Below are 22,648 nucleotides of genomic sequence, written 5' to 3'. Positions count from 1 at the left end.
TTTTACGAATGCCCATGTATGTATTTTAAAAGGGGGGACTTGATTTTTTATAAAGTGACTTTATGAAACATTATAATATTTAATTTTAATAGTCACTTTATCGTCATAACTTCAAACATTAAAATAATATACCAAATAAACTCGGAATCCCCACATATAATAGCTCATTGGAAAGAGCTTGACAAAATGCATCTCATCCTGCAACTGAAAAATGAAGGCACTGCATCCCCTGTTGGCTTACTAAAAATAGTAAGTCCTCCCCAAAACCCAACAAATGAACTCCATTGGGCCTGTAATTAGATTTGACTAGGCCAAATAACCTCAAGATCCCTTTTGAAGTCCTTGTTAGCCCTCGAGACCATGAAGAGAACTGGCTAACGACAACATATATCCAAACTAGCTAAGTGGGGGACATTACAACCTGAGACAGATTTTGAGAACATTCAACCTTCAATAATGAAACATTCTTTTTGGAAATTATCCCAAGTTGATGCTGAAGCTTGGACATTAAATGCAAAGGCACTCTAATAGTAAGACGTGTCCAATATATGCTGAACACATGCCTTCCAACACAACGCTTCTGCTATAAGAAGCATTCATCCCTTTTATGCAGAGAGGCAGCAGTCAATACGTTCTAACACTGCCCTCATAGATGAGTGATCTACAATTACCAATGATTCCAAAAGCCTTGCTAACTGTCCATGAGATCAACTATTGATTGCTACATGAATTCACTACACAATTAATCACCAATTTAAGCACAATCAAAGGCTCTGAGATAAGCCACAAGCAAACACAATTAATTGGACTCGGTTGTCCAATCCCAAGTGCAATCCACCGAAAGAATTTACAATTCTTTCAAGTGCAACAAACTTCCACACCCTAGGCATCTCCAATATCAAATTCACAAAATCAACATGTGTAGAGCGAATTTTGATTTCTCTCCAAGGCTTTTTTATAATATTTTCCCATGGATCTTCATTAGCAAGTCTCTTTAATGATTTTGATATTTTCTTTCATAATAATAAGTTGACTTTATGACACATCATTAATAAAGAACACTTTCAATCAAACGAGATTAGTTGCTCATTACCTTCATCATGGCTCCTACTTTCATTATAAAGTCAATTTATAACTTTTTAATATAACTTCAATAATTAAAGGTCATCAATATATTCATATCTCTTTAAATATTCATCATTTTAGAGAGCCGTCTAAACTAGACAATAAGTTCATCTCTATCAACCTTAAACTTTATATAAATAGCAAATATATGAAACTAAGCCCAAATGAAGTCCAATCGGAGTCAAACAAAGATCAAACTAGCCGAATTCTAGAGAAGACAAGAACCTCCATTAACCAAGTGTTTGTCTCAAAAGACTCTATTTCCACAATAATTAGCCTACAAGGGACACAATAATAGGCCAATCCCTCAAACTTTGATGCTCAAGAAATGGGGACATTACTATCTAAATCTGATACTTATATTATAGATAATGGGAATCTGACTCCTATCTCTTATTGGGGCTTCATAAGATAGGGAGTTAGTGGAAGAAAAAGGCATAGTAATTTTGGCCACAGACAGGTACTTCTCAAGATGGGGTGAAGCCTTGAGAGAACACTCTTGTTGGTCATTTTACATTTCCTCGGCACAGTATATCTTCCATTTCATGATGTTGTTAGTAAGAAAGGGCGAAGGGATTGATACAATCCATATGAAGAGATCATTCAAATGAAAAATCTAGCATATGTTGTCATTGGTTTGCACTTTCTTTACATCTATAGATAAATGGCGGTTAAAGATGGAATAAAATGTGAATATTCTTTCACAGTAAGAAAAATCCCAACGTAAAGCAACAGCCTACAACACAATGGTAAATTGTGAACTTCTTATCTGGGAGGTCTTGATTTCAAAACTACTTGAGGTTAACTAATAACCAGAATAATTAATCATAACTAATAATAATAATTAGCCTTGGCTTCGGCCTCCTACCAATCAAAAAAAAATTCCTACTTAGAAACTCCTAACTTGTACTAAAATATGAATTCCAAGTCAAATGATAAGAAGGGGACATTACAATTGGACTTCTCCCAACTTTTCCTCTTAGCTCCTCACCTATATATAGAGAGTATGCTGTTGTATTTTTTTTCTTTATGCATTGCAAGGAAACTCTGCTGGAATTGTGCAAAATATAAACTTTTCTTTTATTTGTGGTGCTGATTTCAAACTAAACAAAAGAACAAGTCTTTTCATTCTTCGAGTTGGAGAGACTTGTAATATCATTGTTATCTTCTTATATCACAAAAGTGGTGTTATCTTGAATTTATTGAGAAAGTTGTGTGAGTTACTTGTATTGATTATATGGATATATTTGTGTTGGAGCTCTCAATTTGAGTTACTTAGAATTGAATAAATGGTCTTTGAGCTATGCTTATTTGTGATACTAGAAGTAAAAAGGAAGTTTTGTGTGTTGAAGTCTTTGTGCTTAGCATATTGCTTCCTCGTCATTTAAAGTTAAAACTGTTTCAGGGCAAATGTATGAGCTTATAAGATTAAGTACGTTCCTTAGTTTATAGATAACAGATATACTTTGGATAATCTTTCGGTTAATGATAAGATTATTGGCATTATTGCTCCAATTAGTGCTTAGAAATGAAGTCATAAAAAGAATTAGGTTTGTAAGGGAATATTTTTGAAATGCAAATCCTTCCTGAAGAAAGAGAAAGTGATACCTACAACACCCTTATCTTAGATTAAGCTTGAATTTCTTGTTGAATTGTAGTTGATTCAGCAAGAATAACGAGGAAGCCTCCCCTTAGTAGAGACAAGAGATAATATCTCACATACCATGTCTAAATACTCCATTTTTTAAGTAGTGTTTCTACAATCATTTACAAAATACGTAGCCAACATATTGTTGATCTCTTGTCAATAGTAGAGGGTGTGCTTAAAATTTTGTTTTTGAGTGTGATTATTCCAAGGGCTAAACATTTGTATTTCTTTTGGTTTCGTCTTGGCAATCTAGTAGTGTAGTGTGTTGTGTAATGATAGTTTCATGAGGGCAGTTTGTGATTTCAATTATCTTATATTTGTGTTGATGCTGAGGGAGTCTTATTAGTCATTGTTGTTTATAGTCCTCATCATTTCTAGCGCCAGGGAACATCGATTTTTGTTGTGGCAAAGTTTTGTGATATTATAGTCATTTTTTGGTAGTATATTTTTGCCTGAAAGGTGTGATATTTGCATTTTTTGTTCCATATTTCAGTTTCTTGTTGTAAGGACTTCCATCAGTCTAGTTTTCTGTTAAAGTTAAGCCAGTTCAAACTAAATAAGTTGTTGGAGTTCTTGTCTCAAAGTTACACAAGTTCTGTGTGGATTAATTGTTTTTCTTGTTCTTTATCGACTGAAATAATGCTAAATATTTCAAGAATTTCAAACTTTTCAGAGAGGTAAATCCTTTAGGTTGTGGAATGTTTTGGCTTTAATTCACTGTACTTTACTGTATTTAAAGATAAATTACTTTAGGATATTACAAAATGAAGAAAAGACTAAGTGAACATTTGAGCTTGTTGAAAAGAGAGTGGAAACATTATTGAATGAACTAAGACAGTCACATTGAAATCTTCTATAGGTGAGCTAAAGCTTGAGAATGACATATAAAGGCTACTCTAAAATGCTATCTCAAAATTTCTAAACCAGTCTAGACCAACATCAAATTCAGACCCAGAGTGATTATTAGACCATAAAATGATAATGTGAACCTCAATGGGAAAGAAAATGAACCTAAATAAGCAGCATAGAAATCCAACCTTTGAACAAGGAAAACATAGTGTGAATCTTGCATTCTAGCACGGCCACGTGATTGTATAAAGCTACACATTGTGTCTGAGAAATCATATCGAATAACCAAGTTGCACCCCCTAATATCAAAACCCTCTTCAAGGACTGAGGTTGCTACAATGATATTCACCTATAAGAAACATTCCACCAACAAGAGCTTAGTATCCTACAGAAGAAAACATTAAACAAAATTTTACGAAACTAAATAACAATGATTGAACTTAATAATACATGGCCTACCATTAAAATCAAACATCTCACACTAGAATGTAATATAGAAACATACAGATATAGGTAAATTAAAGGAATAAAATATATCTAGCATGCGCACCTTTCCATCACGAAATGCATCAACTATCTCTGTTTGATGTCTTCCAGTTTGAGCTGGAAATTTGACTTGACTTCCAACAATATATTCTGTACTGAAACCAGAGAAGCAATCTAGACAACCCAATAAGTTTCGAAGAACCATAGCTGCTATCACCCTTGTAACAAATACAATGCACCTCACTTGTTTCCAGTCCCTAAGAATCATAGAGCAATCTAATATATAATTAAATAAAACAAAATAAAAGAATATTACCTTTAAAAATTGATGTCACAATAAATGAGACAAAGAAATATGAACAACTCAAATTATATATTTTCAAAGCATTAAAAGAAATATTTTAACTACATGAAGCTAGAACAAAGAAAGACACTGCAGCACGATTTAACAATTTATAGTCAACTTTACATCTGTCTGTCAAAAATCATCTAAGCTGAAGTCTCTCCTCGGTAAAAGGATGTAATGAGACTACACACTAGAGTGGCAAATCGACAAATAATTTCTGCATTCTTCCCAATTAATTTTAATATTAAATCACTAAGAAATATTAAATGCCTAAACTGAATTCATCACAAGCTACAATGTATATGATGAAATACACTTATTTATAATAAGAGAAGGGTGAAGCAGCATAAGTCAATCTTTTACTATTTAACTTTACTAATCATAATAAGGAAATCACAAATATTCACACATAAGAGAGATAGGATCTTACATAGTACACCCAGGTGCAAAGGTGTTGACCACATATTAGGTTCAGATCATGGAGTGGATTTCTAATAACTAGAAAACACAGTAGAGGAGAAGGTGGAATGGTGTAAACCAGAGCAGGGATGGATAAAGGTGAACTTCGATGGGGCAGCACAAGGAAATCCAAGACCATCATGTGTGGGAGTGCGGGAGTTATTGTTCGTAATTGGAAAGGGGGAAACACTAGTAAAGGTGGCAAAAAGGTTAGATGTGGGAACAAACAATAAAGCAGAATTGAAGGCAGCTAGAGTAGGAGTAAAGACTGCTAAACAGTCAAGCATTTGCATTTGGAAGGGGATTCATTAACTATTATACAAGAAATCAGTAAAATGACTGCAAATGCATGGCACTTTCAACAATTACTTGAGCATGTTGTGAGTAATCTGCAGGAATTTGAAGAATTTAAAATAACTCGTGTAGGTAGACAGGGCAATGAAGAAGCAGATTATTTATCTAAAAGGGATTTGCATCTGATGGAGGTGGGATATTTAGATATAGAAATATTTAAAATATGATTATATTAAAAGTTGAATAATGGGGTTTTGTTGGGATCTGTTGGATTTATGAAAAGAAAGTGATGTGACATTCTCATGGTAGCAGAATATGTCATTAGTAGAAGGGATTTTAAAAGGGAAAAGATGGGAATTTTGGTTTCAGTTTACAATTAACAACATTTCAATGTGATGGTGTATATAGGATATTCCTTGGGATGAAAAAACAGCCTGGAAAAGTGTAGTGTTTTAATGGGATTGCAGGTGAATTGCAATCATTCCAAGGTGTTGTCCAGTGAATGAGATCTGGGTTTTTTTAAGGGAGAAAGGACGCGGTGAAGGTAGAAGGGATGGGTACGTGTAATGAGTAGTGGTGTTGTGTGGGTGGATCTTCTCCAAGAAGAGGAAATTGAGTGTGGAGGTATGGTGAGCATACTGCTGCAGTATGGAGGCAATGTTCACCTTCAAGATGGATAAGTAACGGAAGGGCCTCTATGGTCTAAGAAAATATCATAGGTTAAAGTTGTTCCTTAAATGTCGTTCACGAGATGATGTGAGCATTGTGTAGACAACATTAGGTGTGATGTTTCAAAATGCAACTCACCGGTGGAAACTAAATGAGGATATAGCAGTGCAACTGCTAGCTTGTGATTTGGAGTTGGGTCAAGATGAGGAAACAATTAAGTGGGTAATGAAATCACTCTTCAGGAAAGAGTTGATAGTTGGGTTAGAATCTCTGTTGGAGTGGCCTTGGACTGGTTATGGGTTTGATTATAGCAAATGTTATGAGAACCCTGATGAAGTGTCAATCATGGGGATTGTTCCATTTCTTTGGTAGCTAGTGAGGGTGAATCAAGATGCAATCGAAGTAGCTTACCAAAAAAAAAAAGAGAGAATGGACGAAGCTGAAGACAACAATAATGTAGTTTTAGTTCTTTGGTGCAAGACTTGGCACAAGGGTGCTCTATTATATCCCTGTCTAGACGAGAATTTAATAAATAATAAAACAAAACTAATAAATGAACAAACAATAACCACTATAATTTATTATGAAAATTAAATATTATTAATACAAAAATAGATTTAATATGAGGTAATATATCAATATAATAATGTTATATTCAATTTATTATTATTAATAACTAATAATATAATATTATAATTATTATAATTTAACAATAATAAAACAATAATAAAATGAACAAATGAAAAAAGTCATAAAAATAACAAGAGCTCTCGCGAAGTCCCTATCTTTTGTTTAAAAACGAATGTATATTTGTTTAATGGTCAAAGTGTAATGAATGCTGCTTTCAGCTATATTTTTGTGTTATGAAACATTTTGATCAATTTTGGTTGTTTGGGCATATTTCCATTTTAGTTGCACAGATTTTTGTTTTTTATAAAATGACATCATTATAATTTTCATCTTTGTTGGATGGGTGACATATTTGTAACAATTCTATTGTAATATACATTATATAAATTAATATTATTTATTATTTATATTATGAAATACTGACTATTATTTCTATATATTTATTTTATAAGTTTAACAAAAATATTAATTAAAATTTCATATTTTAAGCATCTTAAAATATGCAATTATATTTTATATAAATTATTTACATATTATATGTTTGGTGATTTTTCTGTTATATATAGGGTGATTTAGCTAGACATGATCTAAAAGTCATTTATTTTGTACTAAAGAATACTATATTATAGTGTGTATTATTTATTCTAATAATAAAGATTCTCAAAAATAATAAGAAAAATGTGAAAGTCTTTGAAGTTGCACTTGTAAATATCTATATAGGTGTTGTCTAAAGACTATCTAAACAAAGAGTGATTTTTGTTGTTTTATTAAAATTATTGATCATTTAGAGTGATATTTTGTCCAAAAATGTCCAGATTTGGAGGGTTTAGATCACAATTGGGCCAAAGGAGAGGTGTTTTGGCATTTCTATGCATGATCTTTCTATTGGTAAACATGTTTTTGCTTGCTAAGGGCAAAAACGATCCATGTAAATTCTTCACAAGACCACAATTTTGCTAAAAAGCAGATTTTCTTTGGAGTTTTCAGCAAAATTCACTAGCATTCAAGTGATTGTTGGAAACATTTTTAGATTTCCCATATGCAAAACGTCCATTGAATGCTCATTAATCATTCATCATTGCAAGTTTGAAAAAGTCTAAATAAGTAGTTAGTGGATTCGAATTTGGATGAGAATTGGTCTTGAAATCTATAAATTCTCCACATTTGGCTCCTTAATCTTCAAGTGGACATTTTCAATCTTGTTCATTAATTTATGCTTATCTTGATATTTTATTCAATATTTTAGCTTGATGCTGCACACATGTCCATAGATATGCCATGAAAAGTGCATTTTTTCTTTAAATATGATGAAAACTCTCATTTTCATACTTTTGGATTTTTCCTGAACTCCAAATTCAAATTTGCACTTTAAAGTAACTTGCCTCTTGCCATGTTTGTGTCGTTCGTAGATATTGTATAGTCAACGGGTTGATGTCGTTGGTAAATATTGTGGAACCGATGGGTAGATTAGCATGTAGTCGTTAATTATTATGTAGCCAACAGGCACCTTCAGGAAGTATATGTACACCATCCGAAATCATTATAATGATCATCATTGGAAGCAATATGTAATCTTTTCGGGTATATGCGAATAATAAAAGGAGTACTACTACATTACATGTTCTTGTCCATTGTCTGTATGCATTAAACTATTTACCTCATATAGTAAACATTTGGTGCCATTGCCATTACCACATGACAATTTCTTTCAAACCGAAGGATTTCACTACGGTTTTTGGCATCCCTAGCCAAGGAGGTTGAAAAGTGGAGATCAAGAACCACAAGTTGTCATAGGAACGAAAAGAATATTGAGTGAAATTAATAGGCCGCGAACTTAAGCTAGAGGAAATGGAGTCAGTAGTAAAGGGTGCCAAGAGCAGAGGGCTACGGAGAAATTTTATTGAGGAGGGCCACTAGAGATGTATCATGGATGTCATCAAAAGCAGGTTGACAGGGGCAAGTCGGGCTTCGGATATAACTTTACCGCAAGTTACATTCATGAATGGCATCATGAATGACACAGTGTATGATTGGGCCACAGTCCTCGCCGACAGGATGGAGGAGTTTATGACACTCCAGCATTGGATGTTCTTTATGCCACACCATGCCATTGGGTTGCTTTTGGAGGCAGCAGTTAATCAAGTACCACTGGATGATTTTGAAGTTCCACCGAGGGGAAAGTTGGCACCAGGAGAGCCCCCAATATCCTATTTGGGACATTTGGACACAGATGGAACAGCAACCGGGCAAAAGAAGGTATTCCAAGGATTGGAGGCATACAGAGACATGGACAGTGGACGGGAGGACACTTTAGAGAGCAGTGGGGCCGATTCCGAGGGGAGTACTTCTGCAGAAGTTAGTAGTGACGCAGCAGGCAGAAGGTCCACATTCTTCACCCCTCCTCAATTCCCAACTTTGGCACATTTGACCGCCACCACTTCACTCATTCCTCCATTTGGCTAGAGACATGCACCAGTCATTATGACTCCACCAATGGCGACAGATGTTGTTTTCCCGATGCCTGCGTCGGATGTTGTTCCACCATTGGCCATGACTGAGGGCATGCCTTCCCAAAGTTGTTCACCAGACTCTGTTGCACTAGCAGAACCAACCTCAGAGATGGTAGAGTCACCAACGCCAGAGCCCGAACCTCAAGTTCGATTAGATGTGATTGGCTCTAATGCTGTGGTCACCATCTCGTCCTCCTTATTGGTGGACGCTCAGCCAACATAGTTAGCCCAACCAGTACAGCCAGTTCTATCGGTACAACCAGCACAACAAGATGAGAGCATTGAGCTGACACAGACAACATAGCCCAAGAAGATGGAGGTGATGGATAGAGCAAGTGCATTCCTGCGACAGCAGTTCTGACTCATTCCTGCGGAGGTCGATTCATCCATTTAGTCCCCGAGGCATGGAGGGGTATCCCCAAGACTAGCTGCCGTATCGAAGCCATAGGAGCTGGTAATTCCACAGTTCAAGGATGCGCCCAAAGAGGAGGAGGCAGCACCAAATGTGGACATGATTACCACAAGAGTGGCAAAGATGGATAGTGATGGGGAATGGACGATGGACAATGTGGCAAAGGAGGATTATAGGTCAAATGAGGATAGATGCAGGGACTAACTCAGAGCCATGTGGGTTGCGCTGAAGAAAGGACACACCATTGCATTACAGGCTTTGACTCGTCAAAAAGGGTTGCCCTTGGTCCGGGCTTACATTCGGGGGTTTTGTCCTAAGCGGTTTCGCTCCTGCTTTGACAGGGGATGGCCAACAATTGAGTCACCAGAGATGTTGATTGATTGGGCCACTGAGCCTGAGTTGAGACCGTGCAACACTCCGATGGAGAAGCTGGCACATGAGATAGTCAGGTTGTATAAAGGCATCAATTATTCTCACAGGCGCACAGAGGCAGACAAGGAATCGGAAAAGATTACAGCTAAGAGATCTCTGATAGAAGAGAGGGGGACTAGAGAGAAGTTAGCTACGAACTTGGTCAACCAGCAAGCATCATCGGCAACTAAGCATGCAGCATTATTGCCAGACAAGGAAACGGGCAAGCAGGAATTGCAATTAGCTAAGGCCCAAGCTATGGACATAGTGCTTCTTTTGAAAGAGGCTGTAGAGGTTACTACATGGACTCAGAAGGATTTACGTATCCGGACGGATCAAGTGTACGAATTGCACCGACAACAAAACTCTTCTGGGACACAACCTCCTCCCTAGTCTACATTCTTTCTATATTGTATGTTGTTGTCTCCTATTTTGTTAGTTCTGAAGTTGCCAAAAGACGACTTTTCTTTTTGAAGGGGATGATATCGTCGATAGATATAGTGTAGCCGACAGCTTGATGTCGTCAGTAAATATTGTGCAGTCGACGGGTAGATTAGCATGTAGTTGTTAATTGTTATGTAGCTGATGGGCCCCTTCAAGAAGTATATGTACACCATCCGAGATCATTGTAATGATCATCATTGGAAGCACTATGTAATCTCTTCAACATATATGCAAATAATAAAAGGAGTACTGTTGTATTACATGTTCTTGTCCATTGTCTGTATGCATTAAACTATTTACCCCATACGGTAAACAGTTTGAGTCTAAGACCAAAGGTATGTGTTTGCTTTGTGCTTGTTTTCATTGGTTGTTTGTTTTCTTTTTCATTTTTCTTCTTTTTGAAAAAATTCTAAGTTCTTTTCCAAGAACTTGAGCACATTTCACTTCACTCCACCTTCCCCTCTTAATGAAAGTGCATCGTTTCATTCTATATCCATCATTACATGCCATGGCACATTGCATCTCATTCTTCACATGTGTCACCCTCCATCCGCACTTACATGTAATCTCATTCTTCATTTCTACTTACACGCATTTCATCCTCCGAACCCAATCGCATGGCACATTTACATGTAATTACATCTTGAGAACCCGTTATTGATTTAAGGTCACTCTTTTAAAGTCAAAAATTGTGATTTGCATGCATTCCCATTTGTCTAACATTTACTTCTCAGCTAATATTGTTTTCCTCAGTGATAACTTAAGTTCCTTAATCTTGTACATCAACTTCTTCATTAACTTAGTAAAATTGTCACTTGGTCAAGCTTAGTATTTTACTCATCTTCTTGACTTTCATCAATCTTCTCTTGAGATTTCAACTTTCTTCATTGCTTAATAGAATGATCAAACAACACATTATCTTGTAAAAGACTAACTAATCAAATGCCTGTTGTATTTCCATCATACTTAACTCCTCTTTACTCAACAACTTGACTAGCTCACCTTTCTATCTCTTCTCTTCAAATCCTCTTCATCAATCAATTGATATGTGGCACTCTACATTGTTAGTAAATGTCTTACCAATAAGGTTTGACATCAATGACAACATAACAATTGTTCCAATTTTAGTTTTCAAAAATCTTCCTCTTTGGTATTAATGGAAACATTGTTAGTTACCATGCAATGGAAAAATCTTTCTCATGATTGTCACTATCATCTACCTCTATTAGATTTTCATTAATATCTTTAGTTTCATTATGATTCTCATCCATGGAATCTCTAATATGCTCTCTCTTTGCTTCCTTCATATTTCATCCTCTATGATACCAATTATGATTCTTCATGCTGACACCAATTGTATTGACTCCCTATTTGACATACCTTCATCTAGCATGACATACTTCTCTCTTCTTGTAATTGGATGGTACCTTAGCACATATCAGCACATATCTCCCTCATATATCTTCAAATATTGGAGGGTAACTCTCATACATATTATCCCTCTTTGACAACAATGCCAAAGACATCATCCATTATCATGTACACATTTCCAACTTTATCACTTTTTGTACTAACTGATCCTCCAAATTATCACTCCTCTTTTATCTTCTACTTGCAGCCTTCTCAAGTCATACTTCTATCCTTCCTTTCATAGCTTTAGGAAGCTCCTAAAGTGTAACCTCCTACATCAATTTGTAAGATATTTGGGTCCCATTTTTAATTTTAATCGTTTACGTAGGTAACTGTGGTCGTTGGCTATCTTTGTTCACCCTCGAAAGGTTTACCTAATAGGTTTTTAAGCACGACATATAGGTGTTTAAGCACGACATGTAGGTAGTTGTTAGGTATGCAGTTTGGATTCTTTTCTCTGTACTGTGAATTCCAGTTGGAGTTCCCTATTGTTCGCCATTTTGGAAGTGAAAGACCTTCCCTATTTGGCTCATGCAGTTTCGGTGGGATTCAATCCTCACCCTATTTTGTCTGTGTATTTGGCTCGAATCTGGCAAATCGGAGCATCTTTTGTACATGGAATATTATTATTGTTTGGCACAAGTGTGTATCTATCTAGTTTCTTGCACGTTATTCATGTTAAATATATTGCATTTGCATTACATATTGTGTTGTTGAACTTCTCTACATTTCCCTTACCGTACTGCATTACCACCATCACCATACACCACATCCGACACCATCCATGTGATTGGACCTCCTTTGCACAAACATCAACTTCTCATACGACCATCTCTATAGCATACCGTTTAGCCTCCAAAAATCCATAAGGCCATCTCTGTAGCATACTGTACTACCTCCAAACAGTCATATGGCCATCACTCCCTCTCTTCCAATACGAACACCCTGCCACCGTACGGACACCCTATAGTCACTTGTAGATACCGTACGGTTTGCTATAGTAGTTACCGTACGAAACTCCTCCCACCATACAGCCTCTAAGTTGTCTCTTCTGCACAGCCTTCTACATCTAGTTCAACACCGTACGGATTCCTTCCAAGCCCTCAATTGCTCTTTCCCCTACCGTATGCATTCCCTAATAAACTCAGTAGAGAAATTGGTATTCTGAGGCTCATACATTCGTGCACGAGGACCCGAACATTATAGTGGTATTAGAGCAAAAACCTTTTGGGAGCACCTCCGAAACTTTTAGGAACATTACTGAAACCATTTGGGAGCATCTTCGAAATTGTTTGGAAAATCTCCGAAACTTTTGGAACATTACCGAAACCATTCGAGAGCATCTCTAAAACTTTCAGGAACATTACCAAAACTGTTTGGGAGCATCTCTGAAACTTTTGGGAACATTACCGAAACCGCTCAGAACATTTCATTGGTATCAGAGCTGGTGATTCTACCAACCTGTTGGAAGAATGGAGATTTTTGACTTGGATGACACCATGACTCAATTTCCAGTCAATTATAGAGCACATTTGTTAGTCGAATACTCCAAGAATACTTTTGCATGCCAATTATTGGATGGACAAGTGCAAGATGACAGATACAAGGTGGTTGGCGATATCATTTACCACAAAGGCAGAATCTATTAACTACCCGAATCGAAGATCAAGGAATAGATTTTGGAGGACAATATTGACACAAATATTGTCAAACCAACACCTAATGATCATCTCGATGAAAATTTGGGTTCTATTAGTGGCCCTCCAAATGAGGAGGTTCCATCAATGGTTGTTCAACTTCCCAAAGATGCTATTGATGATTCCTTGTCGGAGCAACCACAATTGGTTGAATATGTAGTTTACCCTTCAGTGTTGCCTAAGTCGTGCATGACTGCAATTTTTCCATGTGAAGTGCTTCCTCATAAAATAATAGAATTTACATGCGTTGTGAAGTTCTTGAGGAGATCAATGATTACATGAAGATTATGGATTTGGACATCAATGTGTTTAATGATTGGCGCCCTTGGGATCCTAGTGGTTCTGGATATAACGATAGTTATATCAGTGTGGTGCAACGAAAGCTTGGCAATGTGGTTTGGCGGAGGATTGATGTCATTTCACTTGTCTCACCTGCACATTTGATTTGAGACCCTGGAGCTATTGATGTTTCATCTAATGACGGATTGCTAGAGGGAAAGCAATCATTGGGTAGCGAGGATTTGTCATGTCCCCAAATTTGAATGTAATAATTTGATTTAATTAATTAATTAACTGGTTTTAAAATTTAAATAACACAACAAAAGAACCTATAATTAGTTATTTTAATTAATATGGGGCCCAAGTTAATATTTGTATTTCTGGTTCCGAATGATTTAATATATCTTGGACCTATTTTTATTTTAGTTTACGTTGATAAGTGTTGTCGTCAGCTATCTTTGTACACCCTCGAAAAGGATTTCCCTAACAGGTATATAAGCACAGCTTGTAGGTAGTCATAGGTATGCAATTTGGATTATTTTCTCTATATTGCGAATTCCTTTTGGGATTCTCTATTGTTTGCCATTTCAAAAGTAAAAGACCTTCCCTATTTGGTTTTGTCTAGTTTCAATGGGATTCAAATCTGGCAAGTTGGAGCAATATCATATTGGCATATGTTAATTAAAGAATTATTCATGTTCAATCTCCATTATTGTTTGAATATTATCTGATGAATTTATGATTATAAGTTTATGTTTGAAAGACTAAAATCGCCTTCCATCCGTACCTCAATGATACGCAACACTAACCATCTATCAGTTACCAAATCATCTTCTAGCTTCATTCTTCTTACCGTACAACCACCCTCTTTATCTACCGTACGGCCCGCGTAGACATTTCTGTGGCCACCCGTTGACATTGCTTTCTTACCCTACAACCTTCCCATTGCCCTTGGCCTATTACCGTATGGTCAAACACAATCCACCATACTGTCCATATGGACCCCCAAACAATACCGTGTGGCCCTATTTGTGTTCTACCGTATGGCTTGCTCCATTTCCCTTCGTATGGCCATTTGCCCTCTGTAACCATACAACATTCCTCTTGTTTGTCCTTCCACTATATGACATTCCTACTGCTCGTCCTTCCTCCTCAATTAGTGTCCATACATCATCTCTACTTAGTCATACTACCTCCACAATAGAACCATCCGAGCAACATTTCTAGTATCTAACGAAGAGATTGTTTCCAGAGCAATGGTACCAGAACAATTGCATTTGGATCAAGTTCCCCTTCGGGTCAAGTTCCCCTTTAGATAAATTTCCCCTTCGGACTAAGTTTCCCTTCGGATCAAGTTTCCCTTCGAGAAGAGATTTTGTCAAGTCGATTTTGCCTTCAAAACATTATAGTGGTATTAGAGCAAAAACCTTTTGGGAGCATCTCCGAAACTTTAGGGAACAATGCCAAAACCATTCGGGAGCATCTCCAAAACCATTTGGGAAATCTCTGAAACTTTCGGGACCATTACCGAAACCGTTCGGGAGCATCTCCGAAATTTTCGGAAACATTACCAAAACTATTCGAGAGCATCTCCGAAACTTTTAGAATCATTATTGAAACCGCTTGGAACATTTCATCATCTCGGGGAAAGACCCCTAACTTACCTCTCAAATACTCAAATGCATCCTTAGGTAATGCCTTAGTGAATATATCAGCTATCTGCTCTTTTCTGCTAACATATTCCAGTCTCACTTCTTTGTCTTGCCTCAATTCCCTCAAGTAATGATACTTTATTAAAATACGTTTGTTCTTTGTGTAAATCACAAGGTTGTTAGATATATTTATAGAACTTGTGATCATAATATATCACTACAAGTTCAATAATCTCTTCCTTCATACCTTCCAACAATTGCTTGATCCACACAATATTTGAAAAATTAACCGTTGCTACAACATATTTAGCCTCTATTGTAGATTGTGAATTACAATTTTGCTTCTTACTTGTCCATGAAATCAATCTCTTTCCTAGAATGAAAGCTCCTCCACTTGTACTTTTTCTGTCATCAATATTTCTAGCCCAATCACTATGTATAAACTTTCAACTCAAACTTATCATTCTTCTTGTGTCATAAACCAGTCTTCTATACTTTTTAGATATCTCAATATCCTTCTCACAGTCATCATTTGATTTTCCTTAGAATTAGCAAAAAATATTGCAATAATACCAACTAATGCAATGTTAGGTCTGCTATGAATAACATATTGCAATTTACCAATCATTGACCTATACAATGTTTGATTTACTTCAATAGAATCATCATTCTTTGAAAGTTTATGTCTAGTAGCCATATGTGTTCTAAATGGCCTTCAATCTTCCATTCCAAAAGTCTTTAGTATCTCCTTAATATACTTTGATTATGTAATGCATATACCTCCTTTCATTTGATAAACTTGCAAACCAACAAAGAATTTAATCTCTCCAAACATTGACATCTCAAATTCTTTTTTCATCTCATTAGCAAATAATTTGCACAATAAATAATGTCCTCCAAATATGATATCATCAACAAAAATTTCAGCAAGCAATTTCTTATTCTTAGATTCACTTTTAAAGTACAGATTTTTGTTATCATTTGTTCTCACAAAACCAATTTTCACCAAATATGTATGTAACCTTTCATTTCATGCTCTAGGGGCTTGTTTTGAACCATATAATGCTTTGTGAAACTTACATACCATGTTCCTCTTGCCAAGTTCAACAAATCCTTTAGGTTCTTCAATGTAGACTTCCTCCAAGATTCCATTCAAAAATACAGATTTCACATCCATTTGATATAGCTTGAAACCTTTGTAAGCAACATATGGATGTAATGTTCTTACTCCCTCCAACCTTGCAATTGGAGTAAATGTCTCTCCATAATCAATTCCTTCCTCTTGTGCATATCCCTTACAAACCAATCTATCTTTGTTCCTCGTCACTTCACCTTTCTCATTCAACTTGTTACTAAATGCCCACTTTGTGATAAGCCGATAAGTGACCTGGCTCTAAGGAGAGAAAAGATATAAAGTGTAGTCACGAAGCTGCATGGACACCCGAAGATAAAGCGCCAAACAACGTTGGTCAATGTAACCAAAGAGTGTTACCAGGGACCTGTAATCTCTTAAAAGGCAATGAAACCTCCCTCTGATCTTATAGTAGATGAAGCAGATGAAAATGAAGTAGATTTCCATATCTATCTCAGCCAAGGTACAAAGGTGATGAATAAGGTCCTCTCTATCAATGTTATGGTCACTCTGATTCTGAAGCTAGTGAGAGCCAACTTTGAAAGAGCCCAAAAAGATATGAAAGGTGTGGTTTCAGTGCTGATTCAAGTAGACGAGGCGTAAAATGATCCCATCTTGAATATCCAAGAAGTGCTTAGCATAAAAGGCCATCCGTGGATGTGACTCTCTCAAAGGGTTACTCCATGTTGCGGCAATGTACTATCTATAAATATCAAGTCCAACATGCCCTTTAAGATCCTACTAGGAAAGGAGGTCAAAAAAAGTATCTAGAGAGAACCGATAAGGATGGAGACGATCATTCTCAATCCAAATCAATCTTAGAATGGTAGTGGCCGGAGCATACCAACACCAAGCCGTACTAGTTGAGTTTGAAATGGCGATAGTAACTAAGGAATAGTAAGCCAAATAGGAGTATTTGTAGCAACCATCAATAGAATTCATGAAGCCTTGAAGACGGTGAAGAAATGAGGTCAAACAAAGATAGCACTAAGTTTGAAGAAGTGGGCCCCAAACTCAAGCAGAACAACACTGCAAAGAGTAGACCAATGACATCTGATACTAAGACGGAGAAAAGGGTATGGACTCGCTTAATCATGGCCCTGTCTGAGTCAAGGAAAGAGGACCCCCATACCATGGAACCATATAAAACTGTCATTCTAACCATACAATCCAAGAGAGTAAATTTGGACGTAGTGTCCTAAAATGATGTCTAAAAAAATGCCTCTCCAACATGGCTAGGGAACCCAACCCATTGTTGACCCTGGGTTGCATGAAAGGTCTCATACTAAAGTGGGGGCAAGGGAACATAACCCTGACATAAGTGTATCAAGAACCAATCTCGATCTCCTTCCTCTAAACAATGAAATGGAGTTGTGAGGTCTTTAGACAGTTAAAGACCATGAACCGAGTCTTGTTCAAGTTCACCACAAGCTGACATCATTCACAAAAGGAGGCTAACCCATGGAATAAGACTCTAAAGCCCCTCGGGCAATCAGGCCAAAAGAACCACATTATTTTTGTTTTTTTGCTAGCTTTCATCTCTGTAGAGTCTTAGTCTATGTTTTGTTTATGTTATGTTTTAATGCTTATATCCTAATGTAATTCTGATGTAAACGGATTCATGTCCCTTCAAAACCTGTTTTTATCACAATAAAAAACATTTGTAGCATGACTTTCCTATATATACAATTAATGATTGTTTTGCTCATATTTTTGTACATACTACTTTTTTGTTTGAAAATGGTCTATACACTATAGAAATACATTTTCCTTTCCTATGCTTCTAAGACACTAATGAAACAATTGTAATATCTTTTCTATTATCTTTGTACATGCTACACCATCTATGGCTATTATTTTCTTATTCTCATGATTGTCGCCTTACTTGACTTTTTAACACTATGATGGACCATTACAAATATAACATGGTGAACTTTTATTTTCTATCTATGACAATGTCTTGTTACTCTTTTCTCCACCCTAATAGTTGATACTTATCTTATAGTTGTCTTTTAATGAATGAAGCATCATGTCTTGTACTCATATGCTTAACCCCCTCTATCTCCAAAGGCATGTTAGGCTCAACTCTTGTGGGACCCCATTTCACCAAACATGTTGAAATTCAATAAATGTATGCATACCTACACATTCAAAAAACTTGTTTGATCAAAACTCAAAGTTTAATAGATCTTTGATTTTCCATTTTTAGACCTTGCTTGAACATGTCAAAAATTTCACACTAATTCAATACATTGCAGGGAATACACTATGTTTCTAATGATGGGCATATGATAAGATTCATAACTAGAGCTCGAACAAATCTTTTCAATCCTTTGCAAGTTCACTTGTAAACGATGAGTGAAGAAGACAATGCTTAAATGAAGATCAATCTGAAGACATTTGAAGCAATAATGGCCACGTCTATTTTCACTTGTTCTTTCATTATTTTACCACTAGATACATAGGATAAGTTTGCATTGCATTGGACTAGAATAAAAAGGATACAACTATTGACCCTTTCACCCTTGTTGGATCTTCACCTCACTCACTAAAAAAATGTATTAACTTCTCAAATCGGCACACATCCCATTTAAGATTTACCTATCCTCTTCTTATTTTACTCTTCCTTCTCAAGTCTTATTACAAAGCAATCTTTCTGCACTAAACCTGCACTAGATCTCCTCTAATCCTTTATATCTTCTTGTGTGAGAGAGAGGTTACACATCTTCATCACCTATGCCTTTTATCAAGAGCCATGACCATTCATAGTCGACCCTCATTCAAAGAGTCACAACCTTTCATAATCACAATTCTATTGAAGAGTCGTATAATTGATAATCATGACCCTTTTGATGAGACAACATTCATAGTTAAAACCCTTTCAAAGTGTGATGACCCCAACGCTGAGTATAATACATAAAATACATGTATATATCTAGGCACATAACATATAAATTAAAACATAAAGCAAACATTTGAAAATGTGGACATAATTTGTTTCTCCTAAAAGAGGTTAGAATGTCAAACCGGGACTAGACTCAACTATTGGGGCAATTATTCATCACAATGTCCCTCAAGCATGCAAGAACATGCTTAGGTACCACTATAATGTCCCCATTTAAAGATTGCCCTAATTTTTTCCCTAGAATCACAAATTCCATTAAAATGAGAATTGTAATATCGTTAGAGATATACCTTTGCCACTTAAAATGCCTTTTAACAAGGTAAACCTTGATTTAGGTCCTACAATCATCAAATAAGGAACAAGCATAGGCAAACCAACCTATATGGGTATGAATTCTCATAATAATTCTTCCATATGGATTATCCTTCACATATAGTGCCTTTTTATGATTTAGCTCATTCCTATTCCACTACAAGACTCTTGCCTTTCTATGATGTTGCATGACCTGTTACACCACAGCACTTATTCCCTTGGCTTTGTATGATGTAACTCATGCCGATGCCAATGCAGGTCTCTTGTCTTTTTATGATATAACATGACCCATTCCATCACAAGACTTGTCCCTTATCTTTGTACGATGTAGCATAGTCCATTCTACCGAAGGAACTACCTATCTTGTGAGGTATTATTACTATCTTCATTGTTGCATTTGGAAATAATATATTATTCTCTCAATCGATTCACACTTTCTTTTTATTTCTTCTTCAAATGGAATCTTCTTGTACTTAAAATTTCCTCGTGTAGGGAGTCGGACCCTTTTATTTGTTGATGCTTTTTTGAAAGGGTTACACCCTTTGGTCATCAGAAGATTCATTTGTTTGACAACGATAGGCCCTTTGACTCATTTAACCTTTGCCTAGTTCTCACTAATCAAGTTGTCTTAACTATTTTTCAAATTGGCACATATCTCATTTAACATCTGCATATCCTCTTTTTGTTTTCTTCTTCCCTCACATGTCTTATTTCAGATCCTTCCTACTCTAAGTCTGCACTAGATCTGCTCTACTGCTTTAAATCTTCTCATGTGAGGAAGAGGTCACACCTATTCATCATGTATGCCTTTTAGCAAGAATCATGACCATTCATAGTTAATCCTCTTTCAAAGAGCCTCAACCCTTCATAATTACAATTGTTTTGAAGAGTCATAACCCTGCATAATCATAACCATTTCAAATAGGTAACTTTTATTATTACAACCCTATCAAAGAGTCACAACCTCTCACCTTTTGAAATTCACTTCCTTAATCTCATCCCTTTCCTTCCACTATTTCCCCAAATGGTGTTCTCAGCTCTCCCTTGTATAACTCTCAGTTTAAGACAAGACAACTTTTCCATTGATGCCTTTTGACTCTCTTTTTAACTTAACTAATATTTATTATCATCAATATTGTTCTATTTCTATTTTATATTTTACTATGGTTGTTTATTAATTAATTCTATTTCAAAAAGGGGACATGACAACTAATTAAAGACTAAAATCCCACAAGTTCCAAACAAAAACTTCAATTGCTTGTGAGTGTGACAAGGCGTGTAGTCCGGTCATTAAAGTCATTCAATTCAATCCAACATAATATATCCCAGAATGAAACAAAAAGCCATGTTCCACATAAATGGAAACAAACATTTCTACAAAAGATTAAAAAATAAATATGCCAAAGAAGTAATAGCTTCCATGGAAAAGATTTTAAAAACAACAATAAAAGTGAAAATGAATCTCAGCATATAATTAAATGGAAGAGGTAACTTGTGAGATTTTATATTACCTATATTCCACTAGTGATTGAATAAGACATTGAATCTTTGGACTCAAATATCCAGAAACAACATCTTTGTCAAGATTTTTTCCACATCGCCAAGATTCATCTTGCATACATAATAAATCATCATAATAAAATTCCATTAATAAAAGAATATTTAATCATAAAGCTAATAACCACAAACTGTATAATAAAAACATTAAATACAACACCTTAAACTGATCTAAAGGAACATTAAAAAATATTTTTCTACAAACTAAGAAAACTAGAAACAATTGTAACTAAGGTTTTCCCTTTTGAATCCATAAAGGTTTTAGAGGTTTAATAATACAGTCAATGGAGATGTTATCTAACGAATATCAATTATAAATCAGGACATCAAACACAAAAATGCATTGTATATGTAGCTTAATAAGTGCATTAGGTGATAGGTTTACAGCTACTAACATTGTACCATATCTTAACTTTCATTGTTTGGTTTTACTTCATAAAGGGTGTTTTACCATGAACCACCACCAAAATATGAATAAGACGTACAAGAAAACCAGATGTATTGCTAAATCAACAAAATAAAAAGTAACAAGCTTTTGCACATTTGGAATAATAGTATTACAACATGTTAACTATTACTTCGTTCTCAAGATACCATACAATATAGCTAACAAAATAAAAGCTGCATAATGAAATTAGAAATGAAGAGCCAACAAAGTGGAACTCTACTCCTCTAATGGCAGAAAGAAAAATTCAACAAATGGTACAAGTACACTAAAGGTCTAAAATACTAACATTATTAGTGTAACATGCTTATATATCTTATCTAGTGGTAACTTAATGTAATTTAGTAGGTTAAGTTTCTATTTCTTCTTTCAGTTCATGACTATTTCATTTAAACATATTCTTCTTTTAATTCATATAAATGTAGCTTTTACTCTCCATTGTAAATATAATGAATTACCATTTCATGGTATTAGAGGTTAGTAAACTTTTTTGTAGATTTTCATTTCATAAAATTCAAGGGTTGCCATTAGCAAAAATTCTAGACATTTTTTAATCCCTTTTTTATTAAGAAAAATCATATAATCTTTCTAAAATTTAAGAAATCAATGATTTTATTTGAAAATCTAAGATTTTAAAAACTAAGTGCAAAATTGAAGGATTTCAATGAAATAAGAAAAAAGAGTATTTCTTCACAATGGAGATGCAAGTTTCTACAAAGAGCACCATTGTTTTGAGTTTTTTCAAAAAAAATTAGAGGTTGTCCATGTCCGCCAAGGTGTTTTTACACAACATTTCTTATTAAAGGTGTTGCTTTTTCCATTAAAACCGCATTTTGCAGCTTCAAAAGGGTTTCTTCTGTGCCATATTTTCTTCGTATTGTACCAGCGTTTTTACCAGTATTTGGCCCATACAATAGATTGCACTTGTGTTTTTTGTAGTAGTGTCTATGCAGGTTCACATCCATTCTTCCAGACT

The 22,648-nt window shown here is 35.5% G+C and overlaps 1 protein-coding gene and 1 long non-coding RNA gene across 9 annotated transcripts in view; one reads left to right on the top strand and one right to left on the bottom strand.

Annotated features, from left to right (window-relative positions):
- The window catches only part of DCL2 (dicer-like 2), a 445,017-nt gene that overhangs the window by 246,958 nt on the left and 175,411 nt on the right, over window positions 1-22,648 (bottom strand). For 5 of the 6 annotated variants that reach the window (XM_089801429.1, XM_089801434.1, XM_089801433.1 and 2 more), the window contains 3 exons: window positions 21,182-21,281; window positions 4,173-4,365; window positions 3,811-3,971 (listed from right to left, as the gene is read on the bottom strand). In XM_089801429.1, the coding sequence (XP_089657555.1) occupies window positions 3,811-3,971; window positions 4,173-4,365; window positions 21,182-21,281 (454 nt within the window). The remainder of the gene's footprint in view (window positions 1-3,810; window positions 3,972-4,172; window positions 4,366-21,181; window positions 21,282-22,648) is intronic. The other variant, XM_089801430.1, reaches the window with a different exon arrangement.
- Window positions 1-22,648, top strand: part of LOC149540315 (uncharacterized) — a 241,509-nt gene that overhangs the window by 195,907 nt on the left and 22,954 nt on the right. The window lies entirely within an intron of this gene.

The sequence above is a fragment of the Cupressus sempervirens genome, chromosome 9 (genome assembly GCF_028749045.1).
Source record: "Cupressus sempervirens isolate cs-2001-9-10 chromosome 9, ASM2874904v1, whole genome shotgun sequence".
NCBI classification, from domain to species: Eukaryota; Viridiplantae; Streptophyta; class Pinopsida; order Cupressales; family Cupressaceae; genus Cupressus; species Cupressus sempervirens.
This window is presented reverse-complemented; position numbering and strand designations above follow the sequence as displayed.